General features: G+C 46.8%; 1 protein-coding gene across 1 annotated transcript in view; it reads right to left on the bottom strand.

Moving 5' to 3' along the window:
* Window positions 1-13,050, bottom strand: part of CIITA (class II major histocompatibility complex transactivator) — a 121,516-nt gene extending 108,466 nt beyond the window's left edge. Inside the window, exons 1-2 of the mRNA XM_088466838.1 lie at window positions 12,840-13,050; window positions 7,858-7,863 (exon numbers count right to left, since the gene is read on the bottom strand). Of these exons, the coding sequence (XP_088322964.1) occupies window positions 7,858-7,863; window positions 12,840-13,050 (217 nt within the window). The remainder of the gene's footprint in view (window positions 1-7,857; window positions 7,864-12,839) is intronic.
* Between the last annotated feature and the right edge of the window lie 660 nt (window positions 13,051-13,710).

Here is a 13,710-nt window from a genome sequence, read left to right as displayed (position 1 = left end):
ATGCTCCCTTGGTCACCTCTCCAGCTCTCATTGCCACCTCTCCAGCTGCCCTGGGAACCCCCAGTGTCAGCACCGTCACAGATTCTGGTTTCATCAATGCAACTGGTATGCTTTCTGGTGAGTGTAAAAGTTAATGGTGGTAGATAATTCAGAGATCTCAGTTGCATATATTTGCAAAAATATGGCTAAGCCTCAAGGCCGCGTCATGGCGTCTCTGATACTGTTGGTCCCTATCACTTGGTCTGGGTCTGTGGTGCAGAACCCCAAAAAACAAGAACAATAAAAACCCACCTGGGTGACCAATTATCTCAGGAATAGACTCCATTACAGCCAATCTTTCACAGTACATAGACTATTTCTGCAAAAATATGTTGTCCAACAACCATCACATCTGATAGACACAACTCAAACAAAACAAGCACTGAATGCAGTAACTTGGAATAACAACAGATGGCTGGTGACTTGTGATGTCACTTCACTGTATACAGTTATTGACCATACACAAGGAATTAGTAGCATCAAATATTATTTAGATCAAGACAAGAACATGAAACCAAGATAAACTGAATTTCTGCTGCAAGCCATAAAATTTATTCTCAACCACAACTATGTATGGTTTGAGAACACCTTCTACTTGCAACAACAAGGCACAGCGATGGGGACCAAGTTCGCCCTGAGTTACGCCAACGTCTTCATGAGCCATTGGGAACATGAGGAGGTTTGGAACAACAATGACTTCGGGGCGAACTTGGTCCTCTGGAGATGCTATATCGATGACGTCCTGTTCGTCTGGGAAGGAAGTGATCAAACCCTGAAAGATGTAATCATTCAAATTATCAACAATAAAAGAATCCAACAATTCACCATGCATTATAGCAAAACAGCAGTCCAGTTTTTGGACCTTGAAATACATATACAGGAAGGAGAGATACAACCAAAAACTCATTACAAAAATGTGGACCACCCACAGTGGCTCGAAAGTATTCCAAAGGACCAGTTTACCCATATTAGAAGGAACTGTACAACTGTAGACAATTTCAAACAACAATCAGAATCACTTAGAAAACAACTCCTGGAAAAGAAATATAAAGAGGAACTTATAGAGACTGCCTATAAAGAAGTTCTGAACAAAGAGAAACACTTTTGCAATACAAGTGTAAGAACAAGACCAACAAGAATAACAAATCGGTTTATTTCATAACAGAATACAACACAGCTTCAAAGAGTATAAAAAAAATCCTAAATAAACATTGGAACATACTATTGAAAGATAAAACACTTAAAAACATTCTCTCATCAAGACCCTCAATAGACTTCAAAAAAGCTCCGGACATTAAAAAATAACTAGTACGCAATCATATCAAACTAGAAAATATAATATTGTCTGACCATGGGAAATAAAGCAACCAACCTACCACATCATTCTCTTCTAATGTAACACAACAGACCTTTCAGATTCAACAATTAATGACATGTGACATAAAAGGCATTATCTATTTATTAGAATGCCCTTGTGGAAAAGAGTATGTAGGCAAGATGACTAGACAACTAAGTCAAAGGATTGGAGAACACAGAAGAAATATTATGAATGGGTTTGAGATGCACAGTGTCTCACAGCATTTCAAACAACAACATAACCAAGATCCAAGCAAGCTCACATTCACAGCAATTGAAAAACTAGAATCCAGTTGGAGAGGAGGAGATCAGAACAGAAGAATAAATAAGCAGAAATTAAATGGATAATGACATTAGACACACTTATACCTGATGGTCTCAACATAGACCTGGAAATACAAAACATACTTTAAACTTTCACTTACATCACTTGTTATCATAATAAACAAAGGCCAGTCTGAAAATCTAATATTCTTGCCACATATGAAACTGTCAGGGCTCAGACGGGGATCGGCTCTCTCTTACCGTCCCGCTGGCTTCCTCTGACATCCCGGGCGGTTGAACGGCTGACACGGCGGCGGGGGAGAAGTTGAGTATTCTCCCCGCATGCAGTGGTCTGCGGGTGGTTCAGTGTTGGGGATCGCGGTTCCTGACATGGGCGCCGCCATGACAGTTGGCCCATGTGACAGTATCTTCGTCCCTGGATAGGTGAGTGGTCAGCTGATGCTGTGCACCTATCACAGGGTTCCCCTGGGTATATTTCGACCCCACAGGTTATAGGAAGTTGCCTGAACAACGGTTGTCTCCTAGTGCTTTAGTTGAGTTCCCGGTCCAGGTTCCTGATCTATCTCGTCAGCAGCAGCAGTGTATTACCATCTCTACCTGTGTGCCTCCGGTCTCTGGTGAATTTCCGTGCAGCAGTGTATTACCATCTCTACCTGTGTGCTTCCCATCTCTGGTGATTTTCTGTGCAGCAGTGTATTACCATCTCTACCTGCGTGCCTCCCGTCTCTGGTGATTTTCCGTGCAGCAGTGTATTACCATCTCTACCTGTGTGCCTCCCATCTGTGGTGATTTTCCATGCAGCAGTGTATTACCATCTCCATCTGTGTGCCCAAACGTCTTTGGTGACCCTCCGTGCAACCGTGAGTTACATCTCTACCTGTGTATCTAACCTTCCTAGTGATCTCTGTGTCAAGCATCCTAACCTCATTATTGGTGATACTATTTAGTGCCTCACTCTAGGCATTTCTCTCTCAGGGCCACGGTCTCTATTCCCACAGGGCCTGGTCAAAGGACCAAGGACCTGCTCACGGGGTGCAGCTAAGCCCAAATCCCGCTTGGAGGTGTCTCTGGCGAACACCATCCTGTGGGTTAGACTCCGCACCTTCGCCCAGGTCTCGCCAACACCCAAGCTCTGTGGATGAGGAGAACATATATCCAGGCCCCCGACTCCGCTTCCTCCCACAACTAAGACCCACAACGTCCCATACGTCAGCTACAGACGTGACAGTTTGTTCAGGCCCAATGGAGGCCGTGGGGTCCCAAGGAACTGGGTCCCTTCAAGAGTTGACCTCGCAGATGAACAACCAAGAGGCGGCCCAACAGCAAGTGGCTCAGTACTTACAGGAACTCTCGAGACAGCTAGTTTCTATTCAAACCACGCTGGCCTCTATTCTCCCGGCTCCTCCAGCTGCAGCTCCTACTCCCCCTCCTCTGGTTCTACCGCCGGGGGCTCCGACCCCCAAACTCCGCCTTCTGCTAGCGACCCCAGAGAGGTTTGATGGCAACCCCAGACGGTGCCGAGGATTTATAAACCAGTGCGAGATCCAATTTGAATGCCTTCCCCAGAACTTCCCCACTTCTAGGGCTAAAGTGGCATATGTGATCTCACTGCTAACTGGGGCTGCATTAGACTGGGTCTCCCCTCTATGGGAGCGGGCGGACCCCATTGTGTCCACCTATGAAGAATTCGTTTTAGCATTCAAAAGAATTTTCGATGAACCTGGTCGCTCTGCTTCAGCGTCTGCAGATCTACTTCGGGTACGTCAGGGAACCCGATCCATAGGTCAGTATGTGGTCCAGTTTCAGACCCTGGCATCGGAATTAAAGTGGAATGAGGAGGCCCTTAAGGCGTCCTTCCTTCATGGACTTTCTGAGAGGATGAAGGACAAACTGGCCTCCAGAGATTTGCCAGAGTCCTTCGCTGATGTCATCTCCCTCTGCATCAAAATTGACCTTCGTCACCAGGAACGGTGGGTTAGTAGAGGAAGAGGTAAACTTTTTCCAGCCCATTCTCCTTCTACAAGTCAGCCATTGCCCTCATCAATTAGTGAGGAGGAACCGATGCAAGTCAATAGATCCAAACTCACTCCTGCGGAACGTAATAGACGTTTCCAAAACAAATTATGTATCTACTGCACTGCACCTAACCACATATTGAAGAATTGTCCTCTGCTTGCGGGAAATGCGAGACCCTGACTGAAGTAGGGAGCATTCAGTTGGGGGTCATCCTTAAGTCGTCCCAAATATCAGATAGTCTTCTACAAGTGTCACTTTCCCATAAGTCCAGGACAAGAAGGAACAAAGCCTTAATTGATTCCGGAGCCACAGGAAACTTTATTTCGGAAAAGTTAATCCAAACTCTAGGTATCCCAGTCGTTTCCCTACTTAATAAATTGTTACTCTCCAGTTTAGATGGTAAAATCATTTTGGGGGCATCTATTTCTTTTCTCTCCCATCCTGTATCTATCAAAATTGGATGTCTGCACCAGGAAATGCTGGAGTTTTTTGTGTTGCCCGAATCCTCCTACGAGTTGGTATTAGGTTTGCCCTGGTTAAAAAAAACACAACCCTGTTTTTGACCGGGAAAATATGCAAATCCTATCCTGGAGTTCAAAATGTTTTCAGGGGTGTTTGACTAAGGTAAGTCCCATACGTAACCAAACAATGGTTACTAACACGGCTGGGGAATCCTCCTGTTTTGAGATTTCTAAAAATCCCTCTCAGTCATATTTACCCGAGGTCTATCAAGACTTTGCTGATGTGTTCTGTGAGCAAGCGGCGGATAAACTTCCTCCGCATCGACCATGGGATTGTACCATTGATTTGCTTCCCGGGAAGATTCCTCCACGTGGCCGTGTTTACCCCTTGTCCGTTCCAGAGACCGCTGCCATGGCAGAATACATAAAAGAAAATCTTACTAAAGGGTTCATCCGACCATCCTCCTATCCTGCCGGGGCCGGGTTCTTTTTAGTAGGGAAAAAGGATGGAGGGCTCCGTCCCTGCATAGACTACCGGGGCTTAAATAAAATCACCATAAAGAACCGGTACCCCTTATCTCTAATTTCCAAACTTTTTGACAAGGTCCGAGGGGCTCAGATTTTCACCAAGTTAGATCTGCGTGGTGCTTATAATTTAATTTGAATAAAGGCTGGAGATGAGTGGAAGACCACGTTTAATACCAGAGGCGGGCGCTTCGAGTATCTAGTAATGCCATTCGGTCTTTGCAATGCACCTGCTATATTTCAAGGCAAAATCAATGAGATCTTCCAGGACATTCTCTATAAATTAGTTGTAATTTATATCGATGATATTTTGCTTTTTTTCTGAGGATTTGCAGAGTCATCATCGTCATGTATGGGAGGTATTGTCCCGCCTTCGTGATCATTGCCTCTTTGGAAAACTATCTAAATGTATTTTTGATCAAACAGCGGTACCTTTTCTGGGACCTATAATCTCCGGGAAGATTCTTCAAATGGACCCTGACAAATTAAAAGCCATCTCTGAGTGGCCTTTACCTACTTCATTAAAAGCCACTCAGCAGTTTTTAGGATTCGCAAACTATTACAGGAGGTTCATTCCTCACTTTTCCACATTGGTATCACCCATCACCTCCTTTACGACAAAGGGAGCTAACCCATCCAATTGGCCTGTTCCAGCAGTCCAAGCCTTTCAAATGTTGAGGCCCCAATCCTCTGCCAGCCTCAACTGGACAAGCCATTCACAGTAGAGGTGGACGCATCCTCTGTTGGAGTAGGGGCGGTATTGTCTCAAATCGCCGAAGATGGGAAAACTCATCCCTGTGGGTTCTTCTCCCGTAAGTTCTCTCCCGCAGAGAAGAACTACATTATCGGCGACCAAGAACTTCTAGCTATACGATTAGCACTAGAGGAATGGCTTTATCTCCTTGAAGGGGCTAAATTCCCAGTCACGATTATCACAGACCATAAAAATTTGATCTATCTGTAAACTGCACATCGGCTGAACGCCAGACAAGCTCGTTGGTCACTTTTTTTCCCAGGTTTAACTTAAAACTTCAGTTTCGCCCAGGTGTATTAAACAAGAAGACCGACGCATTATCCCGCTTTTTTATGACCAAATTGGAGGAGGAGGATTACTCGCAGGTTCGCCCCATTTTTGACCCAATTGTCTTCACTCCTACTCAAGTATTATCTCCGCCACCTGGAAAAAATTTTGTGGCCTCTAATTTACGTAAAAAATTATTGACTTGGGCTCATGCGTCCCTGTTTGCGAGCCACACCGGAATCACCAAAACTTATCAACTTCTACTTCAGTCCTACTGGTGACCCACTATGAAGGAGGATGTCAGAGAGTTTGTCCTATCTTCTGTTAAATGCGCTCAACATAAGACGCCTCGTAGGAAGGTGGTTGGTCCTCTACGCCCCTTACCAATTCCAGTTGCTCCATGGACCCATATTTCGATGGACTTTATTTCTGAACTACCTCGCTGCAGGGGACATAACACGATATGGGTGGTCGTGGACCGCTTTTCTAAAATGGCGCATTTTGTTCCACTAGTTGGTCTTCCATTAGCTCCCCAATTGGCTAAAATTTTTATTCGTGATATCTTCAGGTTGCACGGTCTTCCAAAAGAAATTGTATCTGACTGAGGTGTTCAATTCGTGGCCAAATTCTGGAGGGCCCTGTGCAACACATGTGGAATTAAACTAAAGTTTTCTTCGGCCTACCACCCACAGACGAATGGTCAAACAGAAAGAGTCAATCAAGAGCTGGAGACCTTTATTAGGCTCTTTGTGTCATCCTCCCAGGATGATTGGGTGGATCTCCTACCTTGGGCAGAATTTTCTCACAATTATAAGTACCACTCTTCCTCTAAGTCCACTCCTTTCTTTACGGTTTTTGGGAGACATCCTCGAATCCCGGATTTCCAGGATCTCCCACCAATGGACGTTCCAGCAGTAAACAAGGATATCCAGTCTTTCTCGGTCCTTTGGAGTAAGATTCACAATTCCTTAAAACAATCCCCAAGAAATTATAAAAAATTTGCTGCAGGAAACGTTTGGCTGTTCCATTGCTGAGAGATGGGGAGGGTTTGGTTATCCTCTAGGAATATTCGATTAAGAGTACCGTCTATGAAATTCGCTCCACGTTTTATTGGCCCGTATCGTATCCTCAAGGTGATTAACCCAGTTGTCTATAAATTGGAACTTCCTCCCCAAATAAAGATTTCAAACACTTTCCACATTTCTCTTCTACGACCTCTGGTGCTTAACCGTTTTCAAAATTCTTCCCCCAAGCTGCCTCAAGTAAAGACTTTGCAAGGTACTGAATTCGAGGTGGAAAAGATTCTAGACTCTCGGCACAGATTTAATACTCTCCAATATCTCATCGATTGGAAAGGCTATGGGCCCGAGGAAAGAGCTTGGATAAAATCCTCCAATGTTCACGCTCCGCGATTAATTTCGGAACTTCCAGAGGAGATTTCCGGATAAGCCTGTTGGGTGTTCGGTGCCCACCCTGAAAGGGGGGGTACTGTCAGGGCTCAGACGGGGATCGGCTCTCTCTTACCGTCCCGCCGGCTTCCTCTGACATCCCGGGCGGTTGAGCGGCTGGCACGGCGGCGGGGGAGAAGCTGAGTATTCTCCCTGCATGCAGTGGTCTGCGGGTGGTCCGGTGTCGGGGATCGCGGTTCCTGACATGGGCGCCGCCATGACAGTCGGCCCATGTGACAGTATCTTCGTCCCTGGATAGGTGAGTGGTCAGCTGATGCTGTGCACCTATCACAGGGTATATTTTGACCCCACAGGGTATAGGAAGTTGCCTGAACAACGGTTGTCTCCTAGTGCTTTAGTTGAGTTCCCGGTGCAGGTTCCTGATCTATCTCGTCAGCAGCAGCAGTGTATTACCATCTCTACCTGTGTGCCTCCGGTCTCTGGTGAATTTCCGTGCAGCAGTGTATTACCATCTCTAACTGTGTGCCTCCCGTCTCTGGTGATTTTCCATGCAGCAGTGTATTACCATCTCCACCTGTGTGCCCAAACGTCTCTGGTGACCCTTCGTGCAACCGTGAGTTACATCTCTACCTGTGTATCTAACCTTCCTAGTGATTTCCGTGCCAAGCATTTACACTACATCCTAACCTCATTATTGGTGATACTATTTAGTGCCTCACTCTAGGCATTTCTCTCTCAGGGCCACGGTTATCTGTGTCTCTATTCCCACGGGGCTTGGGTACCTGGTCAAAGGACCGCGACCTGCTCACTGGGTGCAGCTAAGCCCAAATCCCGCTTGGAGGTGTCACTGGCGAACACCATCCTGTGGGTTAGACTCCGCATCTTCGCCCAGGTCTCGCCAAAACCCAAGCTCTGTGGATGAGGAGAACATATATCCAGACCCCCCGACTCCGCTTCCTCCCACAACTAAGACCCACAACGTCCCAAACGTCAGCTACAGACGTGACAGAAACATATTTAAACACCTACCTGTCAGTAAAGACAGAGACATCTGGGTACAATGTTAACAAACATTTTATGATACAATGTATAGAATACTCTTGCATGCAACATTTAGCAAACAAGAGATATTAGATACAATAACAAATACATTATTTCATTTTAAAAATAAACACTGATCCTCAATTTAATAACCTATACTGAATAACAAACTGTTTCCATATAAATCACTCACAATAAATGTTCCAAATACCCCCCATATATATCCTACTAACTTAGAAAAGTTGACATCAGTCACAATACCACTTTACCCCCTTATCCATAATGTGTTACCCTCACCACTTATCCTCATGCTAAACAGCAGCTTCAATCAATCCAGACCACACCCACCTTACAGAAAATCCAATGAAAAAATGGAAATAATTAATCTAGGAAGTACTTACAGAAGATCGTGACAGCAGCAGACTAAACACCTTAAAAAAGGCTATACAAAGCCGAAGCGCGTTGGGCCACGTTACATCTATAATCAGCACCACAAACGTAAACTTTGCTCTCCCTGGGACACTATCTGCGAACCCGGCACACACAGTACAGAGGCGCACGGAGGCGGTGTAGGATTAAACAGCCGAGACAAGCCGCGAATGCAGCTTCAGCCGAGATCCGCCGCAGATCTGGGGTACCATCTGTGAACTCAGTACACGGAGGCAGTGCAGGAAGACACAGCGACAAACCATCAGTACAGCGTCAGCGAGGATCCGCCGTAGACCCCTGTACAAAGAGACTAACAGCCCGTCCGGCGAGGAAGGGTAAGTAGCGACAGGTCTAGGCAGCCTGACACAGCACCATTAAAAGACACAGTGCCGTTCAACGTCTAAGGGACTAGGCAGATGACTATAACAGGAAGCTCCCTAATACACAGTGACTACTACTTTACCACCGGAGGATTAACAGGACAAGTATAACCATTGAACGGTTACTCAACAGGGGAAACTGGATCAACTAATTATCATATAAATTTTCAGTTATACCTGGACATTTCCGTGTTCATCTGCATCTCCCCCAACATCCCCTCTTACCCTCACCACTATTCACAACTGTCTTTATCTTTCACACTAATCCAAACACACACTCCCTCTGTTTTACGTCTGGCACATTATATTTGTCCTGCCATGTGCTGATTCATTTAAACAACTAGAAGCCGGCTGGTAATAGGAAACATGCACTGTAATACAGTAAACCTATAATAATTACAAGGTTCAACATTTTAACCTCATATCAAAATGTTAATAAAGTATACTACTGCATGACGAGACATTGATCGCATTAATTCATTTAACATAAGTGAAAGTATATATTATAGGTTGAGCGCTGTGGTACTACAACACTTTTGAACAATATGTATTATTGAGGGTGGTTACCTCCTGTACCTATAGCCGCTCCTGTTACAAGAGCGATACGCCATTTTGAGCGCCTGAACATACAAAACGCTTTATTTGTACTATTTATTGTGTGCAGTCTCTACCAGTATATTCCTGCATGTACGTTTTACCATTGTCTGCTAAGTCATCGTACAGTCCCACTTGCAGACTGTATATTCCTGTATACAGCTCACACTACAAGTCTGCTAAATACCATCCTGCAGTACCTCTCTCTGACTACAGGCTCCCTGCAATCTACTCCAAACTTCACCTGCAGAGAGTGCATATTCTTAATGAGTCTTGTATGTCTGGATTATTCCACAGTGTTCTGGACACTTCCACATCAAGCATCATTCTTTACTAGTGTTCTAGGCTTCAGTTGTGCTACTGCTTAAGGCAGAAAGCACACCAGTTCCCCTGCCTAGTAATTATTCTGCTCTCCTTCCTGTTCTGTATCATGTGAGCAAAGCTTATGAGGAGAAGTGTCATTCGTGCTTCCAGTTTCATTTACTCCAGTTCATACCAGTCCTGCCCACGGGTCCCTGTTCTGTGCCCACAACAAATACAGAATCTGATATACTGGTGCTTACTAATTAGTTTAGTTCCTCCACTCCTATCATATATTAAAGCATTTGCCATGTATAAGTGAGAATATAATACTCACTGGACAGAAGATAGCATTGAGGACCACTTGATAACTGACCTACATGGTCTAGTAGTCGTTGGTGAGAGTTGATCTGCAAAATTATGTTTTGGGGGTGAAACCAGCCTGAGTCTTGTGAAGTGCGGTCTCCACCTGCACTCTCCATAGTGTGGAGTGCCGGCTGTCACCTCAATATAGAGCCTGCCCTCTGACCACCCAGCAATTGCAGATTTTGTTGTTATAGAAGCCAGCTCCTGGGGAGCATCAGGGAGCATTGTGGCTCAGGAGGTTCCTGATGTGACAGTTGTGGGCTCTGATGGCACAGAAGCCGGCTCCCAGTGTGAGAGAGAGTGCATGCTGGCTCTTGCCAGGGGTTACGAGACTCCATAAATCAGGGATGGGGAACCTCCGGCCCACGGGTCGGATACGGCCCGCAAGATAATTTCATCAGGCCGGCTGGCTGTGGCTGTCTCCCGTTCAGTGGCAGCAGTGACAGCGCAGTGGGCGTCCTCCTCAGTGGCAGACATAGGAACTTGTGGGGTGGTCTGAGTGCAGAACACCCACTCCCCCTCTACAACCAATGGCTTGTTTAGCGGCGTGAGTGGCGTTGACTGCGGTCCATTGAGCATGGGAGCGGCAGAAGTGACACCCCGCCAAGCCTATCACATGGCGACAAGTGGGCGGGGCAGCTCAGGTTTAGCCCCAGCGCCATGTTACAGAGCTCTCAGGGCCTGATTCAGACCTGCTCGCGAGCGCTGAGCGCTCGCAAGCGGGTCGATGTTGGCCCAGTGCGCATGCGCATGATGGAGACGGCTCCATCGTGCGCATGCGCGAGACCCGGATAGCGACGGGCTAGAAGGACGGCCTTGATTCAGAGCGATCGCTCTGTCAGAGCGTCCGGCTCTGAATCAGGGCCTCAGTCCCGGCGGATCTCTGAAGATTGTGGGTGGAGGGTCATCTTATTACGGGACTAAGGGTGGCCGTGCCCCAAAGAGAATGAAGACGGACAGTAGCGATGACAATGCCGCGGTGGTAAGAGCGCAGCCCTGTGCCTGCGGTGAGGGGCAGCGGCGCTGTGCAGGCTGTATAGCAGCGTAGAGAAGCTTCCATCATATGTGTGACCGGCTGGGGCGTACCAGTCACTAACACTGCATGCTGGTATGCACAATGCGTAAGATAGGGATGCAGTGGGACGCTAGTATGGGTTGTCTCACCTAAGTGGTCCCATTGTATGGCTGCTCTTAGCCTGGTCCCATTCACTATCGAACCCCCCCACCCTTCCATTGTAGTAAGGTAAATTTGGGGGATAGGGATTTAGGCTGGAGCACCTGTCATCCTGTGTGTGTGTGTGTCCCTTAAGCTGGGTACACAATGTGTCAACACAGTAGTTTCGTCGGCACAGCGGCTGGTATGGCCCCCGACTGATGTTACAAATATCCAAATGGCCCTTGGCAGAAAAAAGGTTCCTCACCTCCGCCGTAGGTAAAGGAGCATAAAGGAATCTCTTGAGTTTACAAGAGCAGAAGGAACCTGAAAGGTCTCAATAGTTGTGAAGACAGTGCACCAGTTTAGTAAAATACTGAGATCAACAATTTTTAGTGCCCCTGGGACCTTTGTAAGAAGCATAGATAACTCTGATTGGGCGATAGAATTAAGAATGTATGATTACATCACTCACACCTGTGATTATGGACCTCATTCAGAGGCGGACGGAGGATGCAAGCGGTTGCTCAGAAACTGGGCGGCCACTTGCATCCTGACCGCCCGCCTCTGTTGCGGTCGTTAGGCTGTGGGTTAACACCCACAGCTCTAACGACCGCTCGGGTGATGGTCGCGATGGTTAGAGACCATCCCGACCATCGGGGCTTACGACGAGACCCTAGGGTAGGGTCTCACTTGTCGTAAGCCCCGGAGAGCTTCTGGCTCTGTCAGAGCCGGAAGCTCTCCACTGACATCACTAGTGATGTCAGTGGGGCCTCCCTCCGTTTGGGCTGCCACCCCCCCGGCCCGCCTTCCAAACGGGGCGAGCTGTCAATCAACATCGACAGCTCGCCCCCTTTGGATCGAGACCCGCTACGACCGGCGCTGTCGGTCGTAGTGGGTCTCACGCATGCGCACGACGGCGCCGGCGCCGTCATGTGCATGCTCTATGGGGGGCCATCAACCCGGTCCCAGCGCATCGCCGCTAACGACCGGGTCTGAATGACCCCCTATATTCTTATTAATTCAATTTATTATAGTTGTTATTGCTTTCTATGGTTTATTTGATTAATAAATTTTTATATGCTTGAGACTTGTTCATATTCAGATGTGAGTGCACAGTCATATAACCCTTGTTATAATTTATTACCTGCATGGACTGAGCATTTTGTTTTGCAGCTCCCTCACTTCCTAGACTAATTTATCTGCAGGCTTGGTAAGTCCCCAACTTATTCCTTCCTGCTCCCCTTTTATCCCTCTAATAACAACCCGATACGTTCCTCCCACCTTTCTTGTTTTCCTACCTGGACATCACTCCTTTAAAAGTTAAGAAACATAAAATAGATACTTTTTGCACATCTCCCCTTGCACCCACCTGTTTTTATGTATTTTGTATTTTAATAAATGTATGTATTTGACAAACAGCGCTTCATAGATTTGTTTGTAGTTATCTAATGTGCTACTGACCTTTTATATCCAGATCAGATGATTGGTCCACATCACTGTGTAATAACTGCAGATAGCTCTCTGGTAAACTGTGTAAATCCATGACTGAGAAATCATTACCTTTAATGGTAAAATAAGAATACAGTAAGAAACATACTTTATAACTCAAATTCAAAGAAGCCAATTTAAGTATTCTCCAGACATTCAACTTTTCAGGTATTTTCCCATTCATAAAATCAAGTATTAAAATAAAAGCACCTTGATTTGAACTTTGTTTACCCCTTATCAGATGATGTATTCGGTAAGGGGCTGTCCCATATGCAAACGCAGGGGGAAGGGGAGGGTTCCAGTTGCCCAGAAACCCCGCTTCCTCAGCCTGGCCAGGGGCCACTACATGCAGTATAAAGGGCAGAATGGAGCTGCTGCACATGCCCAGTTACAGCAGATTTTCCTACCAAGTCTGCTGTGTGTGTCTATGGATCTGAGGGCCTGATTCAGAGCCGGACGCTCTAACAGAGCGCTCGCTCTGAATCAGGGCCGTCCCTCTTGTTTTTAAGAGCGGCCTCCTGGCCACTTGCATAGCTGTGGGTGACCACCCACAGCCAGGAAGATGGTTGCGATGGTCAAGACCATCGCGACCATCGGGCTTGCGACGAGACCCTTGTAATAGGGTCTCGTTGCTGCAAGCCCCAGAGAGATTTCGGCTCTAACAGAGCCGAAATCTCTCCCACTGACATCACTCGTGATGTCAGTGGGGCCGCTCCCAAACGGAGGCGTTCACATGGGAACGCCTCCGTTTGGGCAGCCACTCCCCCAGCCCGCCCACCAAATGGGGCGTGCTGTCACTCAACATCGACAGCACGCCCCCTTTGGTACAAGACCTGGAACGACG

The sequence above is a fragment of the Taudactylus pleione genome, unplaced genomic scaffold (assembly GCF_031769625.1).
Source record: "Taudactylus pleione unplaced genomic scaffold, aTauple2 ptg000066l, whole genome shotgun sequence".
Classification (NCBI taxonomy): Eukaryota; Metazoa; Chordata; class Amphibia; order Anura; family Myobatrachidae; genus Taudactylus; species Taudactylus pleione.
Note: the sequence above shows the minus strand (reverse complement) of the source record. Positions and strands in the feature narration are given on the sequence as shown.